This window comes from Hippopotamus amphibius, chromosome 3 (assembly GCF_030028045.1).
Source record: "Hippopotamus amphibius kiboko isolate mHipAmp2 chromosome 3, mHipAmp2.hap2, whole genome shotgun sequence".
Taxonomy (NCBI): Eukaryota; Metazoa; Chordata; class Mammalia; order Artiodactyla; family Hippopotamidae; genus Hippopotamus; species Hippopotamus amphibius.
Window position 1 is genome coordinate 181,366,738 of NC_080188.1, and position 26,013 is coordinate 181,392,750.

Consider the following 26,013-nt stretch of genomic DNA (forward strand, 5'->3'; position numbering starts at 1 on the left):
ATGGGACGGTACTCGGGGAGAAGCTTCCGCTTAATCCTCATGTGCATCGTGAGTGTCCTCCTTTTCGTGATGGAGCTGGTGATCTCCCACATAGGCAACTCCCTCTCGTTGGCCTCCGATGCTTTTGCCGTCCTTTCCCACTTAGTTTCCATGATCATCGGTCTCTTTGGCGTAAGGGCCAGCAGTATAAAACGGCACCGGAAGAGCACGTTTGGCTTTCTTCGGGCAGATGTCGTGGGGGCATTTGGCAACTCCATTTTTGCTGTGGCCCTGATGTTCAGCATCCTGGTGGAAGCTGTCAAAAGGTATATTGATCCCCAGAAGACAGAGGCGCCGCTGCTGGTTCTCAGCGCTGGAGTCATCGGGCTGCTCTTCAATGTTCTTAACTATGTCATCTTCTTGGACTGCTGTTACTGCACTGCACCAGGGCCCCAGGAAGACGCTGAAACAGGTAAACGGCTCCTCAGATGTTGTAGTTTGGTCAGAGTCCTGCCAGGTGCTATCTTAGGGGGCCCCTGATGGACCTCTAGTCCCCTGGACTTTATTAAAGGTCTTTTTCCAAAGAGTTGCTTCCAGCCCAAAGTTCCTCATGAAATGGGTGGCAGCTGGCTACGTGGGGGTCTTTTTTAGTCACAGGGAATGAAAAACTGTGCAGACAGGTAGAGAGGGGATGAAGGCACTAAACTGTGGCCGTAGAGGGAGCACTTTCAAAGAAAGTGGATGTGCTGTTGAAAGCAGTCTGCTTTAAGGAGTGACTCACTTTTGTTTACCCAGATGTGACATGGCTATGTTCGAATTTGAAAATAATATTTTAATGTCCCCTAAAAATATGTTCAAAAATTACTGGGCTACATAACCAGCTCACATGGAGCAAAGGAGCGAACAATTGGTTAGGCAGATAAACTCTTAGGAATATATTCAAGGAACGTGATGTAAAAGAGAGAAAGAAAAAAAATAAAGAAGATGATCTAGTAAACCTACCTACTTTTTTTTTGAATGGAAACATTTGTGTTTATTTATTGTAGACATCTGTCCTGTTTGAGAAAAAGGGAAGCTATTTACATGTGAATCTTTAGGAGGGATCTAGGAGTGGGTACCAAACTCATTGGGTCATCCGTCAAAAGACTGAGTTAAATCTTGGATGAGAACAATAAATAAAAAAATGATAATAAATCCAAAAGATAAATTATTAGATGGAACCATGTTTCTTTAGTGCCACAGAAGGAATTTTAAAAATATATGTTAAAAGCTTCTTGCAGAAGAGCAATTTCCAGTGCTTTTTATGGAGTCCTATAGGGTGAACAGACAAGGTCCAAATCATGGTTTTCCTACAGGACAGCTGTCAAATTACTTCACCTGGCTGTTTGCCCACCTGTACTGTGGAGTCAGTGGGATTCTAATGTTTAGTATTTAATAGGCACTTGGTATAGACTAACTATTGTTTTATAAATAAATCACAATACAAGCCTTTGAATTATATGATCATCCAGTATCACTGAATTCTCATTGTTCATCTGGATTTTAAGAGATTTCAAGATTTTTCTTATTTGATGCTGAAAACCTTTCTCTCCCTAGTCAGGGCATCATATAACTCAGCCCGGGGACCTCAGAGTAAGAGTTTGCACTTTTTATTGTATTTCTCCTGTCTTTCCTGCCATTGTAAGCTTTCTCAGTTGGGAGCAGACGTTTATTCTATCTCAGTCTAAATTTTCCTATTGGTAGAATGTATGTTATGAGAACACCTATAGTATGTGTTAAGTATAAAAGGAAGCAGAAAAGAAACTAGAGTCTGTATATTTGATTTAATGAATCAGGGTCTCATCTTTTGTAAAAGACAGTAATTAGTTAACCTGGGATCTTATGCCTTATTTATATCAGTCATCATATAAAAATTACTGCTTAAGATTCCAGATCATAAAATTCACATATCTGATATAAGGACAAAAGATTTATTACTAAGTATAAATTTAAGTCAAGGAAGCTGATCAAACCAATGGTTAGTATCGGCAATGGGCATGTCACCATTACTAAACTTACCTTGTGTTTTTAGTTCTAATTTTGTCTTTACTCTTGACATATGATATTTACCTGCATATAACAAAGGCAATTTAGGCAAAGAGTTTGACTCTTTGACCAACACAAAAATTGGTAGACCACGATGGTTCTATTTTTATAAATTGAATTATTTTCAGGTAAATCTTAGTTCAGCTCTTGTTTGGGAAGCGGTGCTTTCAATGTTTATGTTCACGTTCAGATAACAAGAGGCTTAAAGACAAATATTTCACCCTGATCATATGCATTTCTACTGTCTTAATTCCAGACTATCTTCTTTTGACGCATTTGATGCGGTAGAGTAATTCAAGTAATTTTAGGATATCTACTTAACTTCTTAGCATTTATGTCTCAAGTTATGCATTTATCACTTTCACTAAAACATACATTTTGATATCCTTCCCCATCACCTAAATAAGCTTCAAGTAAAGAGTAAATATTTGGCTTGGATAAATCTCATAAACCGACATTAATCCAATTGTCTCCTAGTCCAAGAAAAAATGTGATTAATTCATACATATTGATTTATACCAGGACATATAAAATATGAAGAAAAATGATTCTTGATTTCAAAAGATTCAACCCAAATTTAGGATGAAGATTTTCTAAATATCTAATTCTAAGTGTTTTGAAGTACCTATAAACTAAAGAACTGTGGTGCCTCCTGGTTTAGTGGTCAGAATCAAGTAATCCGTCACGTTTTTTGGCGGAATCTGTGGCCAGAATTTTTTACTTAGCAAGCCTTCAGTCTCTCCCAGTTCTGTGGCTCTTATACTTGTTTTGCTTTATCTGTCTGGTGTAGGAATTGGAACAGTTGTATTTTATGCCTGAGGTGATAGAAAAGTAAAAAATAAGAACACTATTTTAAATATTAACAAAACAGACTGTATATCCTGTTAAGACTTTAAACCTCTCCGGGATTCATGGAGTAAAATACACTGAAGAATCAAACAGAGGGAATCATAAATTTAAAAAAACACCTGGGAGAAAATAATGTCTGGAAGATTTAGCTGAGACAGGGAGTCTAGAGGCTTTAGATCAATATCTAGCCAGTGGGAGTCCATCCCCAACAGGAAAAAGTGGCGGTGGAGCAGATTTGGCTAAAGTAAAAAGCAAAATGAAAACAGTAAAAATTGCAAGCATGAAAGAAAAAAGCAAGCAAAATAGGTTTAAAGTCCAAAATTTGGATGGCTATATGTGTGAGTGTATTCGGGGGAAGAGTGTTATAAATGTGTCTGGGGAAAAGGGAGAGGGGTGAAAACAACATGTTGATTCAGATACTAGGAGATACGGAACACCCACTACCTTCTTTCTCTGCTTTCATCTTACCAACGAAATTTACTTTGTTTGCATTTTTTTCCTACTCCTTGTTTACTTTGTTAGATTTTCCTTGACTTTCACATTATCTTTTATGTTTGCATTTTCTTTCTGATTATTTTTCAGGCTTGAGTTTTCTTTAAAATTTAACGAAGAGAACTCTCTTTGCCCTTGACTTGTATTTGAACAAAAACTTTGCTTTACATTGGCTTTTATTTTAGACTGAAGGTAATTTAGTGCATCTCTGTCTAGAATAGGCTTGCCGTTTACACAATTTACAAAGGACACACTTAGATCTGAGATAATATCTGGTTTATTATTTAAACATTTTTTTAACAAAATATCTTTCCTGTGAATTTATTGACATTAATTTTGTTTTGATCTCCAAACTGCTTTCTTTCCCTCTCTCTCCCTCTCTTCCTCTCTCTCTCTCACCACCTTTCTGGCATTATATTTCCCCAGCCAACCTGCTAGAGGCAGTGCCAGCCCAGTAATCAGCAAGGTTTGTTGCTGGGGAGGCTTTTAACAGGCTGCTGGCTGGCTGCTCTCATGAGCTTCTTGTTAAGATTCAGTGCTATAGCCTGATGGGAACATTTTACATGGACAGCCCAGGAGACACTGAAAGCAAATCGCTTTCCTTTTAGAGCATATTTTATCCAGAGACAAGCAAAGTAGGCAGGGCTCCGAGGCTTTGGGAGACGCAAGGGGGAATTTGCTGCCTCTCTCCCAGCAGCAAGTATCACGGAGTAAGTCAGAGATCAGAAACTACACAAGTGAAGGTGGCTTTTCAAACTGGAAAGGGGAGGAAGGTTTTCTGGATATTGGTTCCCTGCGTTGTCTTTCTACTTCAGAGGCCGGATTGGAATGATTGAGCGTTTGCAATAATTATTAACTAATTTTAGGAAGCATGATGCTTAATTCTCAGAAGCTGTTATTTTGCCGTTTGTTCATATCTGACACTCACCATTGTTTTCCAAGCGTTTTGAACAGTTCCCTCCCACAGGAGCGCCCAGTGGTAAGTACACATACACCTATCACAGATCACAGCATCTGTCCCAGAGCAGGTGCTCTGACGTGTCTTTCTGCGTGTTCATGCCAGCGTGCGTCCCCGCCTCCTCTCTTGCTGCCCAGGGACTGGGTTCTGGGTCAGTTATAGGGAATGAGTAAGAAAAATTAAAGGAAGGCTGAAAAATAGGTGCTGAAATCACATGCAACTGAAGAAAGAAAAAAAAAAAAAGGAGAGAGACCAGCTCCTTGTTCTCAGCCATATTCTTCCAATATGCAGAGGCCATTCCAACACCTGAGTTAACTCGTAATGAAAATCAAGTGTTTCTTGACATCTGTGAGTTGTCAGGTGCTGTGGAAGTCTAGGGAGGATAATCACAGCCGCATATCACACACATTTGGAGAATTACATGTTTTGTGAAATAAGTAACGGGAAAGAATACTTGCCGTTTTTATTATTTCAGATAAGAAAATAGAAACTGAGAATCAAGACGACAGTCATGCAGTGAGCTAGTGGTACAGGATAAAGAATTAGAAGGTTGCATCTAGGCCTTTAATGATAAAACCTACTCTGCTTGACCAAAGAAAGAAAAAAAAAATCATGGACAGTGAAAACTTATTTGGAAATAATCACAAAATGGCATGTCAAAAGTGCAGATTAATACACCATAAACTGAATCCTAATTCCAGTAGCTGAATGACCTCCCAAAAGTTTTCAATTTATTAAACCTCAGTTTCTTCATCTGTAAAGTGGGTAATTATCTATCTCCTAAGGATGCCGTGAGGATGAAAGCATATAGCGTGTGTAAACTGCTCAATATGGCACTTGGTGGTGGTGGTGGTGGGTAGTGACTGTCCAAGGGCTGAAGGGACAAGAATAGAGGAAATAGAAGTAAGAGCCCTCTGTGGACAAGCCCTTGCCCCCTCCACATCCACGGGCTGGCAGCTGACTTCATCCCGGCCAGCACTCACAATGGTTTGCTGTTAGTCATACGTACGATCTGTATGGATAGATCTACCCCCGTTCCTGGAGAACCTCACAAACACATGTCTGCCTGATGACAGGTTAGTAGCATGTTTAGTGGGGTGAACCAGCAGGATCATGGACCCATGATTGGAAAATACACGTTCTTGGAGCTTCTTCCCTCAGTCACTGGGTCTGACCCTGGAGAAGACACTTAACTGTTTTGAACCTCATCTCAGGTTTCATTGCACCTATTTTAAAGCATCTCTATGCTTTTCTTTTGATTAGTAATACCTTCACGATACATTATTTTTCAAAGGGCTCTCGTAAATGTTACATTCCTCATCTTTGGCGCTCAAGATAGCACTTTGTAGAAGGGCATTACTTGTATTTTTCAACTGTTAAAGACTATATATTTTAAACTGTTGTAATGGTATTAACATGTGAACATGTCACTCATTAAAATGATGCAAAAGTAGCTCGTATTTCCAAGTCCCATATTTACCAGTTACAAGTCGAGAAACCAAGACACGAAGTGTTTTATAGTTAACCCAAAATTGATGTTAGAATCAAGATTTTGTATTTCCACACCTCTTTTCTGCCATGAGATGATATGCCTTTTAAACATTCTCCTGAAGTTCTGTCTAGTTAGATATTCCTATTTTCCTTACTGAGAGCCTTAATTTTCCAGGAAAGTGGGGTGGAAGTAAGCTTGTTATTATTTTTTTCTTTTGGTCAGATGCTTACAAGATATAAAGAATATGTATGTTATTTTTTGCCTCCTTCTTGCTGTTTTGTGGAGACAATAGTCATTGTGATTTATATGAAACATTGTATATATCTGCCTCTAATGATTATGACATACACTAGTTTTGTCATCATTTTTATGAGGCAATGATATCTAGAGACTCCTTTTTCTGAGAAGAATCTTCCAAAATCTGTGTCTTGATATTTATTGTCTATGTCTGAGAAGGTGTCTTGAGGGAATATTGAAGGAAGTAGTTTTTGATGAACTGTATCTGTGCTCTTGTTCTTTATCTGCGGTGACAGCTCTAACATTGTATCAGCCCAGTACACAATAGAAAGAAATGATCCTTGACTCAGGCCAGTGAGAACTAGAGGTTGGCTCCTTAGAGGAGAGCAGCCGAGAAGGAGGAACTGTCTGGAGAGACCACCTGTTTTCTGTCGAATTCCTAACCTGAAGAAACCACTTTGAGATTTTGCAGGAGAGAAAAGAGGGGAGCCAGCAACCAGCTCTATAACTCCTGACCAGAATCGATTGATGACATTGCTGGGACTTTATGGTGCCAATAGATAATGTCCGCTCATGAGTCCAGAACTAACTGAGAACTAAAGGATCAAAGATAGTCAGATGGTGATAAAAATTGTAGCTCTGTTTTTGATAAAAGCTGAATTGGAAGATGGACCTTGGATGTCCCGATAGGCTTCCTAATACTTATCTCAGCAGTAAACATACCCATCTCCTTCGGCGCCAAGCTCAACAATGGGAGGCATAGAGGTGGGCCCAGGAACAGATAGAATGGACATTCCAAGGGCAGGTAGTTCAAAGGGTAAAGTCCAGGAGGGGCTGGCCAGTCTTCTCTTCCTTACATTAAACCCACCGGTGAGGGACTTCTCTGCTGGTGCAGTGGTTGAGAATCCACCTGCCAAAGCAGGGGACACAGGTTTGATCCCTGGTCCGGGAAGATCCCACATGCCACAGAGCACCTAAGCCTGTGTGCCACAACTACTGAGGCCCACGCACCTAGATCCCGTGCTCCGCAACGAGATGCTGAAGCAATGAAAAGCCTGCGCACCGCAACAAAGAATAACCCCCGCCTGCCACAACTAGAGAAAGCCTGCGTGCAGCAACGATGACCTAATGCAGCCAACAAACAAACAAACAAAACAAAAACAAAAAGACAAACCACCAATGAGAGAAGACCTTCCCACCCCAGGAGTGACTTCTCACATGGAGGTTGGAGAGGGAATGAAGAAGTCAGTAAGAGCCTACGTGGCAGTCCCCTCGTGGAAACACAAGACTAGAAGAACGATCTCCTCCCGATACTCTCCAGCTTTCTGTGCTCTTCACTTGGGGCTCCCCTTGAAGGGCTAGATACACAGTCATCAGGATAGTATTGCTGTCAGTATTCACAAGGCCTGTACCCCCTACAACAACCACTGTTTCCTCTGGGTATTCTCCTTGGGTCCAGGGTTTGGCAATTTTGAAACCCATCTCCCCAGTGACTAAAATGGATTAGAACAGTAAGTCTGTTAGTTAATTGAACTCTGAGGCCCCACAGATGTTCAGTATTGCTCATTAGAGATTATGTAGTGACATGAAATACAGCATTAAGATAGTGTAATAATTCAATGTCAGTAACATAAAGATGCCCCCAATTTAAACAACATGAATAACCTCTTATTATCAAATTATAAGGGAAAATTAAAATTCAAAATTAAATATATTTCACCTTATGAATTTCTATGCAAAGGAGTCAAAGCCCCTGATTATTAATTTAAAGGCCAGATCAAAGGCAAGTCCAAACAAAAACCATTAAACTTCAGATCCTCCCCACGCTGGGCAATCTGTTGGAGTTTAATCTCAGGCCTGGTAGAGTCATGGTCCCTTCAGCAGTTTTAGACTGAATTGTCATCACCTGGAATAGATGTCATTCCTTCAGGACATCCAAAGCTGGAAAAGTTCACCACCTTTTAAAGATCTCTTTGTCTTTGGTGTTCTTCAGTTTTGCAAAAATATTTCCAAATGTGAATTTCTTTTTATCTATCCCACCTGAGACTTGTCAGTGTTTCCCAAATCTGAGCATTTACAGTTTTTATAAATTCCGGAAGATTATCAGATATGATCTCTTCTAGTTTTGCCTCTCCCCCACTTCTCCTTCTGCAACACTAATTAGATAATATTAGATCTCCTCACTCTATCCTCCATGTTTTGTAGCCTCTTTTTCATATTTTCCACCTTCTGTTGTTCCGTGTTGTGTTCTAGGTAGTCTCGGTAGTTCTTTAGGTGTACCTGCACTTATTCAGAAACTGACATTGACGCAATATGTGTAGATAGTTCTATGGCATTTTGCCACATGTGCAGATTTGTGTAACCACCACCAAAATCAAGATACAGAGCTATTACATCACCACAAAGCTGTCGCCTGTGCTAGCCTTTTATAGTCATAACCATCATTCCATATCCTCTCTCCCCATCTCTATGCCCTCAGAACCACTAATCTTTCCATCTTTATAATCTTCTAATTTCAAGAGTACTATACAAACGGAATCATACATATGTGACCTTTGAAACTGGCTTTTTTCTATTTCAGTAGAGTACCCTTAAGATCCATCCCAGTTGTTCTGTGTATCAGTAGTTGGTTTCTTGTTATTGCTGACTATTCCATGGTATGAAGGTAGTCGGGTGTGTTTTTTCAGTCACACTGCCAATCTTATGCCTTTTATGTTTTTATTTTTTATTTTTTTATGTTTTGGTTTTTTGGCCGCAAGGCACGTGGGGTCTTAGCTCCCCGACCAAGGATCGAACCCACACCCTCCCGCGTTGGAAGGCAAACTCTTAACCACTGCACCACCAGGGAAGTCCCAATGCCTTTTAATTGGTACGTTTAGACCATTTACATTTAAGGGGTGCAGAGCTCCTGTGCCCTCTCTGTGTGCACTGCCCTCCCAGCATCCTGAAGTGTTCAACAACCTGGAAGCTCCTGTTCATTTTCCCCTCTGTATTCTCTCTGTTGCTCAAATAGTGAACGTTCTGTTATTCTATCTTCAAGTTCACTGATTGTTTTCTCTGTCTTCTCCACTCCGCTGTTGAGCCTATTCATGGAGGTTTTCTTGTTCGTTTTTTTGTTTGTTTTGGGGGGTTTTCTGGGGTCACGCTGCGGGGCTTGTGGGATTTTAGTTCCCTGACCAGGGATCGAACCCAGGCCCTCGGCGGTGAGAGAGTGGAGTCCTAACCACTGGACTGCCAGGGAATTCCTCATTGAAGTTTAAAATTTTGGTTATTGTATTTTTCCGTTTTAAAATTTCCATTGGATTCTTCTTTATATCTTCTATTTCTTTGCTGAGACTTCCTGTTTTTTGATTTCTTTCCATTGTGTTCATAACTGCCTGTGGAAGTATCTTTATGATGGCTACTTTAAGGTTCTTGTCAGAGAGCTCTAACATCTGTGTCATCTCAGCTCTTGTGCCTTTTCTCACTCAAGTTGAGACTTCCCTGGTTCTTGGTATGATGAAGGATTTTCAAATGAATCCTGGACACTTGGGGTATTATGAGATCGTGGACCTTATTTAAATTTTCTGTTTGATCGGGGCTTCTCTGATGTGCTGGGGGGGACGGGGGCGGTGCTGCTTGTTATTATAAGATGGGAGTGGAAATACAGGTTTCCCGCTTGGCATCTGTTGACCCCCTGAGAAAGAGGGGTGCTTCATCACTGCTGGGCAGGACTGGGAGTTCAGGCTCCCCACTAGGCCTTCGCTGATAACACCCTGGATAGGAGGAGTCGGGGTGCCTTGTACTGAGTTTTCAATTTCAACTGACGTATTTTTCATTTATAGTGACTTGATCTTTGCTTCTACTCTCTTTACCTTCCTTTATTCCAGTGTATTAAATATACTCAGTTTATATTCTGTATCTGATATTCTCAACATCTGCAACTTTCGGATGTCTGATTCTGCTGTTTATTATTTTTGCTGCCTCTCTCAAAGTGGTTTGCTTCTTCATGTTTTGTGTGTTTCATGATTTTTGTATTAACTCATGGTCAATGGAACTTTCTTTGAGGAATAGATCGTAAGTACATTTTTCCGTGGAAGATTTGCATTTCTTTTCATTGGATCCCTGAAGCCATTAACAGCTCGTGAGCACTTAAAAAATTTCTTTGCTTGAGAATTTTTATTATTATTATTATTATTATAGTGAGAATTTAGACTGCATTCCCACATGAAGGCCACAGTACAGTTCCAACTTCCCATTAGGGGATATTTTTCTCTCCACCCAAAACCAAGGCTGAAGCATGCAAGTTTTCATGCTGTCTCCTTTGAGGCAGTGCGTTTGTGTTTATTTTATCATTTGTTTTGTTTTGATTCAATCTTTCACCAAAGGATTTAACTTTTTAAGGGGAATCTCTGATCTCATCTTGCATGGATCTGAGTTTTGTCTCTTATGCCGTACCTGATCACATGGCTATTAAAATCCAAGGGTAGAGCTTTTGTCTTTGTTGGACAGATGTCCTTAAGTCAGATTCTGGCTTCAACTCACCCTTCTGGATTTGGGCTTTCACTTCATTTTTGGCCTCTGAGTATTTTCTTAATTTCCTGCCACACTTTTTGAAGAGTTCAAAAAGTTTGACAGAACCACAGAATATTATCCCAGAGCTAGAGCACTTAATATAGGTAAATTTATGTTCCCAGAACTCAGCACTTAACAAGTCAGGCCCTCGTTACCACGTACAAGGATCATAGCAGAGACTCAAGGTTGTCAGACGAAGGGGCGACTGACAGATGCAGTCTTCTTGGTTTCTTCATCTCTAAGATGTGGGCTGGTCTGTGTCAGTGGGCTTGGCTCCACTGGCAGAGACCTCACAACAGGAGGTTAATTATGATACCGAGGTTTTTGTATGTAGTAGGCACACTGCGTCCTTTTTCAGGGAGCGGCATTTAAAATATTCCCTGAAAAAAAAAATAAAATAAAATATTCCCCGAGTTCTTGCAGAGTTTAGAAATTTGCGGCAATAACATCTTAGGCTCCAGATTTTATTTGTGGCACTTTTCCTTCCTAGTCAGTGTGTGTATGTGTGTGTGTGTGTGTGTGTGTGTGTGTATGAGAGAGAGAGAGAGGAGGAAGGAGGGCGGGAAAGAAGGAAGGAAGGATGCAAGAAATCAACCTCCTGAATTCCATTTCCATCTTGAGCTCCTATTTCTGCTCTGTCTACACATGTTCTCCTGTGCGTGGGCTTCTCTCAATCCTGTGCCTCAGGGTTCGCTGCCACCACCTCTGGCTCCAGTGACTCCTGCGTCCTGAGGAAGCTTCTCCCTCGCTCCCATGTTTGTTTCAGCTTGAGGGTCAGCCTCATTGGACTGCTGAGCGGAGGCTCTTCTTAATGTTGGAAGCTTGTCCTGCAGCTCGCGCTCCTGCTCCCTGAATTTCCAGAGACTGTCTTCCCACAGCCTTTGACTGTTGCGGGCCTCGTCATCCTGCTGAGTCTTCCCAAGTGTAGCCAGGGCTTCTAGTGTTTTCCTTCCTCTTGTGTTCTTCTCTCAGGAAGGCTCGGTTGAGTTGTTCATGGTTTCATGGCGTAATCAAGTTCTTAAGTCGTTCCCTTTCCTCCTCTACCCCACGCAAGGCTGGTGTTTTTGTTGGGCTTTTTTCCTTTTACTTGGTCCTCGTTTTCTGGGTCAGACCTTTATTTTTCCTACATAGATTTTTTTTTTATCACAGTGAGAGACGTGCAGTCAGTGTTTACGGGTGTGCCAGAAGCCGCTGTTGTCCAAACACACCTCGTAAGCTCTCACCTCTCTGAATTGGGTCGTCTCACTTGAAAAGCATTTTCCAAATAAACCAAAAGTCTAAGCCAGGCCTGGACTCACACTGTGGTGTTCTTGCCTTGATCCCCTTCAGTGTGTCTCCTCCTCTTCCCTGTCCTGGGTGTCCTAGCTCTGTCTGTTCTCGACCCGTCCTGCAGGACACAGGCAAACCCCACGTCCGTGATAACTGTTTTGCTTTGAAGCACACCTAATAATACCTTACATATTCTATGCTAATCTTCCTAGGTTTTCCTCTCAAATAGCTCCAAATTGTATAGAAGCTTTGGTATATTATAGCTCTGCCACTCTTTACATGGTGGTTCCCTGTTCCTGTTCCTATGTAACAAACCACCACAAATAGTGACATAAAACAACAAGCCCCTGATGATACTCAGGATTCTCTGGGCAGAACTGGGAAAGGACACCGTGGAAACAGCTTGTCTGCTCCATGATGTCTGAGGCCTCAGCTGGGAAGATTCAGAGGCTGACGGTAGCGAAGGGACGGTAGGAGGCTGCATCCCCGTGTGTCTGGCTCCTGGGCTGGGAGGTCTCCACGTCTAGGACCGCTGCTGGACCACCTACACATGCCCTCGCCATGTGGCTTGGTTTCCTTACACAGCGTGGCCTCACGATGGTGTCCATGGTGGCTCCGGTTTCAAATATGAGTGTTCCATCCAGTAAGGTAGACGCTTCAATGCCTTTTCTGGCCCGACCTCAGACTCTATGGGTTACAAGCAAGTGACAAGGTGGAAGGAGTGTCAAGTCCTCAGGCCCACTTCTGGGTGGAAGCGTCGAAGTCTCCCTGTGGAATAGGAGATGTGGTTGTGGCCATCTTTGGAAAAAACACTCTGCACAGTCTGCCCTCCAGCTACAGTTGATATCACTTCCACATACAGAAGCATCCACTGCTCCCCAAGCCCCTACAGTCTCATCCCATTGGGCATCAGCTTCAGGTTCAGGATCTTGTCATCCTACTCAGGTCCAGGGCAAATGAGGCCCCTCAGGTGCGGCCCCTTAAGTATCCTCCCATCCATCTGAAGATCTGTGAACTAAAGAAACAGAGAAACGGCCTGCCCTCCACATCCGCAACATATGACGATGGGAAAGACGTAGGGAAATTGCTGGATTCCCCAGCTGCTTTTATTTCAGACAGTACAACAGCTTTAAGAGGATGACTTTTTAAAATTATTGACTCTTTATTTTTAATTTTTTAAAAATTTATTTTATTGAAGTATAGTTGATTTACAATATTGTGTTAATTTCTACTGTACAGCAAAGTTATTCAGTTATATGTGTATATACATTCTTTTTCATATTCTTTTCCATTATGGTTTATCACAGGATATTGAACATAGTTCCCTGTGGTCTACAGTAGGACCTTGTTGTTTATCCATCTTGTATATAATAGTTTGTATCTGCTAACCCCAAACTCCCAATCCCTCCCTCCCCTCCACCCCTTGGCAATCCTAGGTCTGTTCTAAGAGGTTAACTTTTAATAGCTCTCTGCATCTGGTTCCCTCTGGGGGGTGGTGATGTGCATTCCTAGATGCCAGTCAGCCATCTGAAATCTTGCCTTCCAGTCTCTGAAAGAAACCTTTGGTTCCCAGTTCCCAGTCTGATCTAATCTAATCCCCCCCTTTGCATATATTTAGATAGATATGCATCTCCTTTTCCTCTTTGCATCTGTCTAGCCTGAAGAAAAGTCTCTCTTCCTCTGGTGCAATTTCCCTGTTGTTTCTGAGAGCAAACTACTCTCTCTCCCACTTTCTTTGCACAGTAAGACTGAAGCATATAGTAAAAACAGTCAAAAACTCATGCTTGCGAAGACCAATTAGAACATCTCTGCATCTATAACAACAGCCATTCTTCTGTAGGCAATAAGCTGCTCTGATTTGCTGAGGTCAAAATCCTGCCTGGCTCATACTTACTGCAGCCTTAAAACTAACAGTGCTGGGCTTCCTAGGTGGCGCAGTGGTTGAGAATTCGCCTGCCAATGCAGGGGACATGTGTTCGATCCCTGCTCCAGGAAGATCCCACGTGCCGCAGAGCAACTAAGCCCATGTGCCACAACTATTGAGCCTGCGCTTTAGAGCCCGTGAGCCACAACTATTGAGCCCACGTGCTGCAACTACTGAAGCCCGCGTGCCTAGAGCCTGTACTCCGCAACAAGAGAAGCCACGGCAATGAGGAGCCCACGCACCTCAACGAAGAGTAGCCCCCACTCACCGCAATTAAAAAGAAAGCCTGCTCACAGCAAAAAAAAAAAAGATCCAAAAAAAAAAACCAAAACTAACAGTGCCTGCCCTGGCCTCATGCACAAGAAGCCTCAATCTCCATGTGTTACTTTGGCCTCTAGATTCTCACCTTTATCCTTCTCAAGGTTCCTGCCAACTCACCAATATGTGAGGGCTTTAGGAACTAATTAATAATACCCTTTTCTTACTTTCCTGGATTTGGAAGCAACTGATAGATGCATCAAGAGACAAATGACAGTTGAACAAAATATCAACTTTGTTATAGATATGACATATTACAGGATATGGCTTAGGTGTGTAGCAGCAAAAAGCTTTTTAATAGTTCATCCCAGAATTAAACTCCCCCACCCAGTCCCAGACCTCCCTCCACGGGACAGATCCTGCCCCAGTTAGTTTCCCTCATGTCCAGGATTGCAGGTCTCTGTTGGAAGGCAAATCTGAAAAAGGCCAGAAGATGTTATCTGAGTGTGTGCCACTCTTTCTCCCACGCTTACTAACCCGGGCAGTTATCTTGCCTCTGGGAAAAGGTGGGCAAGTGACAGGAAGAGTGCAGGAACGTTACTCCTGTGGGGGTGCCCTTGTGGGGAATAGAGGGTCTCCTTAACACAAACCAAAAACCGTGAGCTGGACAGCTCCACCCTGTAGACCATCTGTCAGTGACCTACTCACCTTGATGGGAAGAAACATATTTGGTAAGGAAATTCTGAGACATGTCCAGCTTGAAGTCACCAGATACCTGTGTCTTGATCCCTCTCCCACCCCCTCCCACACTATCAACAGACTTGGAGCTAAGTGCCCCACTCAGAGGTGCTTAATAAATAACAAAGACCCAATGTGGGAACTACGCAGATACACTACAGAGAAAAAGTGAGAAAGGAACCAGCAGAAAGGCCGATGAAAAATATGGAAGAATAATAATCAACCCAGCTGACAGAAGGAGTTTTCAGCTAAAACAATGAACATGAACTGTCATAACTCAGGGGAAAAAATGGAAGATGACAAGACATTGCAGAAATGAAAACCCGTTTTGGAAGCAGTGTGACATAGAATAAGCACTATGGAAAGCAATAGATGATGTAAGACAGGCTTCAGAAATTGACCAAGGAATTTAAAGCAATTAGAAGGGAGATAATAGATATGAACAACAAACAATAGAGGTATTTCATGCACATACCAGGTGTTTCCTGAGGTAGGAAGCAGACAAATGAATCAGGAAAAATATTCAAAGATAGAATAGAAGAATTTATTCTGAAATATTCTAAAAGAAGATAAGAAAATCTGCAAATCAAAATGGAAAACTGATATGGAACAATCAATGCATACACTCTGGAAAAGTTTCTGAATATCAGGCAAAAGAAAGAATCCCACAGGCATCCAAACAGAAAACAAACTCATCTACAAGGAGCAGATGTCAGGCTGGATTCAGAGTTCTTTACGATAACATGCAATCCCAAGATACAGGGAATCAATGTCTACATAGTCCTGAGAGATAAAGTAAACCATGAACCTAAGAATTTTAAGTCCATCTAAGGTTTGTTCATTTATAAATGGCAACATGAAGACTATATATATATGAATCCATCCCAAGAACACTTGAAAAAAACCACTAAATGAAATATGGTCAACCAAAATATGAATGAAGTTGAGTTCAGAAATTCAAAAGCCGTAGTATGAAAAGACTGTTAGTAATCATTAACCCAATTGAAATATAAAACTAAAGCTAAATCACTTTCAGAATTCTATGCACAGAATAGAATGTAAATTCTTCAGACACTGATGAGACTACCATCAGAAAAAATTACTGAAGTGAAATTGTCCCCACCAAAATGTTTTACAGAACTTATGCACTGGTAATGTTAGAAGCCTGGGGGAAATGGAAATCTCATACATTTTTTTTAATAAAAGGAAAAAATAAAATTGTCTTCATTGGCAGATGATATGATTGTCTACCTAGAAAATATCGGGAAATTTATGAAACAACTATAAGAACTAATAAGTGAATTTTGCAAGATCAGAGGATAGAAGGTTAATATAAAATAATCAATTACATTTTTATATGCTAGCAACAAACGATCAGAAATTAAAATGAAGATAATCTCATGCATTTTTGACAGAAGTATAAATTTGTACAATATTTTTGGGTAGCATTTGGCAGTAGCTATAAACAATTTTAAATGCCCATACTTTTTGACTTAGTATTTCGAGGAATTTACACTTCAAAAAATGAGCAACGAACAATGCACAGGAATTTTTACTACAGAGAATTTACATAAACAATCACCATAATGACCACAATGGTGATGAAATACAAATGGATAAAAAAGAAAACTAAATATCCATCAGTGGATATGAGGGTTGCTTAAATAAACTACATGCATCTCTACTATGAAATAGCATAAAGCAGGTAGACAGAATGAGGTAATCATATGAGAACCTTCCAGAAAAATGATATAATAATATTATGTGATGAACTCCAGAGGATCAACATTTGAGATTTTTTTTTTTCATGAAAGAAACTCTTGCAATTGTCCACATGACACACTTGGTGGCAGAGTCAGTATTTAAAGTCAAGTCTGCTCATTTCTGAAGATCATAATATCATTTAACTCTTCCTAGCTGCAAAAGCTTGAATAAGTTATTGACTTTTCTAACCTCAGTTTTCTCAGGATAATGTCAGAAAAGACGTGGGGGGTGGGTTGGGGTGGGATGAACTGGGAGATTGGGATTGCCATATATACATTACTAATAAGAAAAAAATATCAAATTGTACACTTTAAATATATACACTTTATTGTATGTCAATTATATCTCAATAAAAGTTCTAAAAATAAAAAAAGAAAGAAAAGACATGTGAACATGTCTGAAGGGCACCCATGAAGTGTTAGCTGCCATCATGCCTCCCATGTCCCAGCTCATTTGGTTATGTGGCTTCTCTGAAAATGGGAGGCACTATCTGCAGGGCAGGATGAGCTGCAGACACTTGTTTATGATGTTTCACATAATTTCATATGCAGAAAAGAATTTAGTTTGTTCTGAGTGCTTTGGTTACTCACGTTTTTAAAAGTATAGCCATCTATATGATTCCATCTATATGGCATTCTGGGTAAGGCAAATGTATGGAGACAGGAAAAAGATGACTGGATGCCAGGGGTTAGGGAGGTGGGAGGGCTGAATAGGTGATGCATATGGGATTCTTAGGGCAGTGAATCTAGTCTGGGAGATACTTTAATGGTGGATACATGTCACTACACATTTGTCCAAATCCATAGAACATACAAGACCAAGAGTGAGCCCCAATGTAAACTATGGATTCTGGGTTACAATGGTCTGTCAATGCAGTTTTATCAGTTACAACTAATATACCACTCGGGTGCTCGATGTTGATAATGGGGGATGTGTATGCGAGCAGGTTATATGGGAACTCGGAACTTTGTGATCGATTTTTCTATGAACCTAAAACGTTCAAAAAATAAAGTCTACTTAAAAAAAAAAAGTTTAGCCAGGCATTGGCTCAAATTCCTCCAGAGATCAGGCAGCTAATACAAAAGAGTAAAAGCAGGTCAGGCTTAAGAAACATTTTTGAAATGCATGGCTTTCTTTTCTTTCATGTTTCCCTTTTTTGATAGAGACATGGCTCCAAGAAACACCTCGCTTTCCTCACGCCTCTCTGATTTCAGGTCTTACCCCTCTACCCTTGCTTACTAAGTTCTAGCCATCCCAGCCACCTTTTACTCCATGAAACATCCCGCTCGTTTCTCTGCTGTAGGGACTTTGCGCTTGTGGGCTCTGCCTGGAATGTTTTTCCCAGTTCTTCTCAGGACTGGCTTCTGCTGCCACTTAGGTTTCAGTTTAACCTTCACCTCTTTGTAGAGGCCTTCCATGACCATTCCATCTAAAGTAGTTTCATAGCCTTTCTACAGTATGAAACAGTTTGAAAGCCATTGGAGTAGATGATTGATTTTCAAAATAGCCTTCATCACTACCTGACAGCTCCCTTCCTCCCTTCCCCCCTCCTGCCTCCTTCCTTCCATCCTTCCTTCCTCCCTTCCTTCCTTCCTTCTCTTTTCCCTTTCTTCTCTCTTTCTTTATTTTGTTCATTCATTCTTTTAATTTCCTGTTATCCCCTCTAGAATGTACAGTCTACAAGAGCAGGGTCCTTCTTTGTCTTATTCTCTGCTATATCCTTACTTAGACCAGTGCCTAGGATATGGCAAATGTTCAATAAAGATCTGTTGACTGACCAATGGCTCTCACTCCCCTGATTGATCAGTGGCTTCCTATTCCCCAAAGATTGTGTCCCAAATCCTTTACCTGGCTTAGGAGACTTTCAATAATCAGTCCTTTGCAACCCAAAGCCTCATCTCCTTCCACTCTGCCACCCCAAACTCCACTCTGCAGGACTGGGATCCTGCCATTCCTGCCTCCTCCTGGAGCCCTCTGTGCGTTGGTCACATGGCAGCCAGTGAGGCAGACATGGCCTCTCCCTCCCAGATGGACACTAACACCCAATTACCACAGGTATGAGGGGTGTCATGGTGATGGTAGGCGGGGACATGACTGGCCACAGAGGGGAAGCAGCTACCTAGGGCTGGGTGTCAGGGAAGGCTCCCAGAAGAAGTGGAATTTGAGACCTAAGGCATGGGGAGGAGTTGGCACGGAGGAGTAATTGGGGTGGGGAGTGCTCCAGGAGGAGGGAATGGCATGAGCCACGTCCTGGAGGATGGGATGAGCACAGACACAGAGGCGTGGGCAGCCTGGGACTGAGTGCTGGGACACTGCACTGTTTAGACATTTAGAGAAGAGCTAATTAGATTATTTGAACCAAGGGGGAAATAGGTAATCTTATAAAAAGCTAGGGTAATAGAAATAGCTGTGAAGGGGATTCTACATTGCTACTTACTAGAAGTCAAGAAGTCTGGAAATGATGATGGCCAGAAGTTAAGGAAAGGAGCCACTATTTGTTGATTATCTACTAAAGGCACCATGCAGAGCCCTCCACTATGCTACCCTTTTTGATTCCCATCACCATTCCAATGTGCGAAACAGTGATGTCTCCACTTCCAGATTATAGATGAGAACATAGACTTGCCCAGTTGCTAGTTACTGATGGAGCCAGAATTGGATCCCAGATCTGAGAGGCTCCAAAACCTCTGTTTCTCCACTACATAAATCTGAATATTTAGCCAGTGCATTTGTCACACCCTAAAGATAAAGTTATTCATTTATAGGTTTTATTTTAACCTCTTCTCAACATACAATTATCCCCACAACTTCTTGGGCAAATGGCCTTTCTCATTTTCAAATAGTCTAAAAATTAAGGTGGGGTTTCCTAGGTGGGGCAGTGGTTAAGAATCCACCTGCCAATGCAGGGGACCTGGGTTCAAGCCCTGTTCCAGGAAGATTCCACATGCCACGGAGCAACTAAGCCCTTGCGCCACAACTATTGAGCCTGCGCTCTAGAGCCCATGAGCCACAACTGTTGAGCCCATGTGCCTAGAGCCTGTGCTCCACAACAAGAGAAGCCAGGCAATGAGGAGCCAGCGCACCACAATGAAGAGTAGCCCCTGCTGGTCGCAACTAGAGAAAGCATGTGTACAGCAGTAAAGACCCAAAACAACCAATAAAATAAATAAATAAATAAATAAATTTGTAAAAAAAATTAAGGTGAATCCAGCAGTGAAGGGATCTGCTGCTTCTGTGGATTATTTCTGATGGAATTAACACAAGTGGAAAGCTTTTTGTAAGTTATTAAATAATATAGGACTTAAGCAAAACTATTGTTAGGTTTATTTTTATTTTTTTGTCCCAAAACATAAATGAATAATTATTGTTTTATTCATTAGTTTCTTAAATAACATAGAAAACAAAAAGTATAGTTCCAAATCAAATTACAGTAATACTAGCATATTTAAACTATTATTAGGTTTAGAATCAACATCAAAGGGGAATTCCCCAGTTTCTTGCCATATCTAGTTCTCTTTGCTTCCATTTGAATTGGGGATGATCCAAATGCTGATTTTTTTAATTTAATCATTTACATTGAAGTATGGTTAATTTACAATGTTGTGTTAATCTCAAGTACACAGCAAAGTGATTCAGTTATACATACACGTATATTCTTTTTCAGATTATTTTCCGTTATAGGTTATTACAAGATAGTTCCCTGTGCTATACACTAGTCTTTGTTGGCTGTTATCAGTTTTATATATAGTAGTGTGTGTATGTTAATCCCAAACTCCTAATTTATCTCTCCTCTCCCCCTGCTATCCCCTTTGGTAACCATAAGTTTGCTTTCTGTGTTTTTTTCTATGTTTCTATGATTTTTCTCTCCTATTCACCTAGTCAAAGCAGGAGTCACACCTCAAATGCTATCAGCAAATGATGGGGAATTTTGGATGATATAAGTGTTTCTTAAATTCCCAGTTCTGCCTCTGACCCCTGCTCCCCCCCCAGCCAATAGCCATATCCCCTTTCATTAGCTTGTTCTCACTTACCCTCTCCTTTGTCTCCAAACCTCACACACAAGTTTCCCCTGAGTGAGAATCTGGGTGTGCCCTTGTGATCTGGAGATGGTCAGAAGCACACAGACCAGAGCTACACTGCTCACAAAGACAGGCCGACCCCGAATCACAGGGCATCGCTACTGCCAAATGCATCCAACGGCCCAAACCCATCATCCCCGGTGCCATATAAAAATCAGTGTTATTCTTCACACCCGTGTATCCAAGAGTCTATAACTTGGGCTCCTATACTTTGCATATGTCGAAGTATTGTGATTCAAACTATACTTCCTGTCTCAGTCTGTTTGGTCTGATATAACAAAATACCACAGGCTGAGTGGCTTATAAACAACAAACATTTATTTCGCACACTTGTGGATGCTGGTAGTCTGAAATCAGGGTGTCGGTATAGTCAGGTGAGGGCTCTTTTCTGGGTTCATAGCCAGAGCCGTTTCACTGTGACCTCATGTGGTGGAAGGGGCTCAAGAGCTCTCTGGAATCTCTTTTATAAAAGCACGAATCCCATTCATGAGAACTCCACTCTCATGACCTAATCACCTTCCAGAAGTCTCACCTCCTAATACCATCATCTGTGGAAGTTAGGATTTCACCATAGGAATTTGGGGGAGCAGGACACAGACATTCAGACTTTCACGCTTTAAAAAGCTTAACATGTCTTATCTTATGTCTGTATTAAGTTTCACCGCTCCTTAGATTGAGTTGCAAACAAATCCGTAAATGTATATTTTTCTTTGAAAGTAACCCTTATGTGACTCCTTTGGTGAAGGGAAATATTCCCCCTTCCCTAAACCTGGATTTAAAAATCAAAGTGGTGGTTCTTTTTTGTTAACACTTACTGAGGCCATCTTAGGAAACCAGATAACCCTATGAGGTAGATACTGTTATTATTTTTAGTTCACAGATGAGGAAAGAGAGGTGTAGGGAACTTGCCCCAGGTCACACAGGATGTGAGTAGCAGAGCTAGGCTGTCTGACGCCAAAGCTCAAGTTATTAACTGCTACACTACTCTGCCTTTCACGTTTTCTTAAAGTGAGTGCAAAAGTAAAATTATCCAGAGGCTGGTCATTTCACCCTGCGAAGATTGTGGTGTTTCATGTTTTATAGGGCGATGGGCTTGAATTCTCAACACTTCCGGGGCTTGTCCTGGGAGCACACATACCACTTTGAGGCAAGGACACGTGACGTTTCGGAGAAACCACAGAGGGACCACTCGGCAGGCTGATGGCACAGCTCTACATTCATATTAGAGCTGCCTCCTTCTCATGGGCTTCAGCTCAAACGTTGATAGTATTTCTCCCTATCGACAGCCCACTCAAAGTGGTGTTAACCACTACCTAAGTCTTACCTTTTTCACACCTCATGCCTCTAGCATTAAGAAAAAAACAGTCGTGTCAATTAAAGCATCTCTTAAATTTAATGTATTCTAAAAATTTTGAGGGAAGAAATACATACTTTTGGGTATAAAAAAAAACTTTGTGTTACAAGTGTTTTTTATATATATATATAAAATATATATATATATATATATATGGCTTCCCTGGAGGTGCAGTGGTTAAGAATCCACCTGCCAATGCAGGAGACACGGGTTCGAGCCCTGGTCTGGGAAGATCCCACATGCCACGGAGCAACTAAGCCCATGGGCCACAACTACTGAGACTGCACTCTAGAGCTTGTGAGCCACAACTACTGAGCCCTTGTACCACAGCTACTGAAGCCTGTGTGCCTAGAGCCTGTGCTCTGCAACAAGAGAAGCCACCGCAATGAGAAGCCCTCGCACCACAACAGAGTAGCCCCTTCTCACCACAACTAGATAAAGCCCGTGCACAGCAACAAAGACCCAACACAGCCAATAAATAAATAAATTAATTAATTAATTAAAAAGAACCAACAACCCCCTCCCCCCAATATACATGTTATATAAATTCGTCAATGAAGAACTGATTTGTACACAAGATTCCTCAGCTGCCTGGAGAAGAAATTTCCTTTTTGAAAAGCCCTCATGCTGTGTCATGCCCTGCATGTTTGGACCTGGGCTAATGATGAGAAGGCTCCAGCTGTTGATGGTGTATTTCCAACCTGGAGACAGGTGCTGTGGGGAAAAAGAGCTACCTCTTCTTTTGAGTAAGAATTTGGTGCCTTGGACAAGATGTCCATTCTTTTCCCTGAAGGCAGCATCATCTCTTGTCAAGAAGAACTAAAAAATGAAAACAAAACAGCTGCTTTTTCAATTTTTAAAAAAACAAACAAAAATGGGTTTTTGAGTTTCTGGGTCAAACACCACTGTAAAAAGAATTCTGGGTATCATAATCTGACTTAATGAATTGTAGCACATCAAGTTCTGTACCAGTGAATCGTGAATTTAAAAAAAGTCCTTTCTTTTGTTTAGAGCAAAAGAAGTGTTAAAAATGATCAAGTTAGTATAATGTGGGGGCGAAGAGAGTACACTCAAGAGTTTGATGCCTAGAGCATATTTCTATTCTATCATTTACAGATTTTGTGATCTTAGGCAAGTTACTTATAATCTTTGGGGTTTAGGTTCCTCGCCTATAAAGTAGTACAGGCATACCTCGTTTTATTGTGCTTTGATTAATTGAGCTTGGTAGATATTGTGTCTTTGTATTTGTGAAACACAAATCGAAGGTTTGTGGAAACCCTGCATCTGTCTAGTCTGTGGGCACCATTTTTTCCAATAGCGTTTGCTCACTTTGTGTGTCTGTGTCACATTTTGGAAATTCTCACAATATTTCAAAATTTTTCATTATTATTATATTTGTTTTGGTGATGGGTGATGAGTGATCTTTATGTTACTACTACAACTCACTGAAGGCTCAGATAATAGTTATCATTTTTTAGCAATAAAACATTTTTAATCAGGTATGTGCATTGTGTTTTTAGACATAATGCTATTGCATACTTAACAGACTACAGTGTGGTGTAAACATAGCTTTTACGTACACCGGGAAACCAAAAAATCCACGTGACTGACTTTAGTGCGATATTCGATTCATTGGTGTGGTCTGGAACCGAACCTGCAATATCTCTGAAGTTGGCCTGTACTTATTTTATGTGAGGATGAAATGAGATCTTCATTTCATGACTTTAATGATTATCAAGTCCTCAGCACAGGACTGGGCAGAGAGTCAGAGCTCAATAAACAAAAGCTACTGAAACCTCATAATTTATAGTAACTATAAGATGCAGTGTACATTTTTGGCAATTAACTTAGATTATATATGTATAACCTATATACATATAGATGTGTATACTCACACACAGAAACTATATATACATATACACACACACAACTATATATATGTACACACAGCTGTATGTATGTATATACATATACACACACACACAATCATATATGTATATAGTTAGAACATTTTCCTGAAGTGCTTTTGGTTGACACCCTTAACCTTTAGCCTTTCTTTTCTTTTTTTTTTTTTTAAGCTCTTTATTGGAATATAATTGCTTTACACTCTTGTACCATAGCCTTTCTTGAAGTCAGGATCTAGGCCCTGGGCAGGGCACTGCAGCTCCCGCCTACGCTTCCTCAGCCGCTGGCTTTCTAGTTCCATCGATTGCCCTCCCGGGGCAGTGACATAATTCTTCTTATCTACCTTTGGTTAGGGGAATGACTGGGCAACAAGGCACATGTGATATATTTCTGCTGCTCTCAGGTTTTTCTTGCAGTTGTGAATGACAGAGAAATGCAATCAGCGAGGACTGCGTTCGCGCTATCAAATGATCTCCAAAAAGCCTCTCTCTCTTATTTGGACTGCTTGGCTTGCTGTCATAGGTTACGGGTCTCAGGCTTTCATAGTCTGCAGGACTCGCGCATAGCTCTTCTTGTATTAGCGTATGTCCTCCATAGCTCAATAGTAATTCTGTTACATGTGCTGTATGACTAATACTAATACTAATACTGATACTGATACTGATACTGGTACTAGCACTAGTACTCATACTAGTACTAATATTAATGCTAATGCTAGCATGTGGCCCTCTGGACCAATTCCCTCTTTCTTCCTCTTGCCCAGTCTCTTTGTCTTCACGCCACACCTTCTTTTCCTTCTGCTTTTTTTTTTAATAAGCAGCTAACATTTACTGAGTGCTTGCTATTATAATCTGTTATACTAGCACTGTTATAATCACTTTACACCTATTAACCCCTTCAATCCTCACAACCCTATGAAGGGGCACTAATATTATTCCCTTTTTACAGTAGTGAAAACTGGCCCAGACAATTAAGGAACTTGTGCAAGTCCACTCAGCTTCGAAACTTTCATCTGCCTATATCTCCTTACTGCTTTTAAGTTCTTGATCATTTTAATACTAACTTTTAGAGAAGACTTTAGAAGATCAATTTCCTCAAGTTCCTAGCGTAGGGATGTTTTCCTGGATGTGGGGAGGGAATGAATAACAGGCTCCCTGAATTTCGAGGCTCATCTGGTATAAGGTGGAACCCTCAGATCCAGGGAGCTTTGGCATGCTTGTCAAGGACCCTCAGGGACTATTAAAAGATAAGATCATGCTTTACACGGCAACAAATGGGACTAGAATTAGAATGTTCCACGAATGGATTCTGTGGCTTCTTTGGAGTGAGACATTTTTATTCATTTCCAAGCCAGAAGCAGATGTGTGTTTTTTTTTCAGGAATGGTTAAAGTTCAGGGGTTGTGGAGGGGGAGGGAGAAGAGAGATCATCAGACTTCACCCTCAGATCTTTTTCGGAGAGAGACAAGAGTACAGCACTAAAACAAACCTACAAGGCAACCTGCAAGGGTCCCCCCACCCTGCTCCCTGAACTGACCAAGAGCAAACACTCTTCTTCAAGGACCCTGAACCCTGGTTTCTCTCTGAGTCCTGGAGACAGTTCTCTTCTGGGTAACATTTACTTGGAACACAGCCTCTTGTCAACAGAAGGCTCTGTTTGGAATAAGCCTTCATGTAGGTCAGTCACTGAACTCTGAGTATCAGGTCATGCTGGGAGGGACCCATGGGGGTGAGGAGAATAGTCTCTCCAATGGAGAATGAGACAAGTACACAGAGGAGGCCGGCCTGGACTTTTTTGGTGGCCAAGGGACCTGCACCTAAGACAGAGAAACTGCATTTCTGAGCGCTGGGTTGCGAGTGCCAAGCTCACACAAGTGTGTTCAGCGCTCTCCCCCCAGGGCTGCCTGCAGCTCATCTCTGGAAGGCAGCCTTGTGAGCCAAGGTCCTAAAGGGGGACACGGATGATGCTGGGTCATGACGGGGTGACAGAATCGATAGTGTGCCTGCCCTTTATGAACGCTCTGAGCAAGAAGAGACGATGAAATAGCCATACCACGGGTGGTGCTGGAGTGGGAACG

The 26,013-nt window shown here is 41.4% G+C and overlaps 1 protein-coding gene across 1 annotated transcript in view; it reads left to right on the top strand.

Annotated features, from left to right (window-relative positions):
- The window catches only part of SLC30A10 (solute carrier family 30 member 10), a 40,394-nt gene continuing 14,381 nt past the window's right edge, over positions 1-26,013 (top strand). The window contains exon 1 of the mRNA XM_057728048.1: positions 1-451. Coding sequence (XP_057584031.1) covers positions 1-451 — 451 coding nt within the window. The remainder of the gene's footprint in view (positions 452-26,013) is intronic.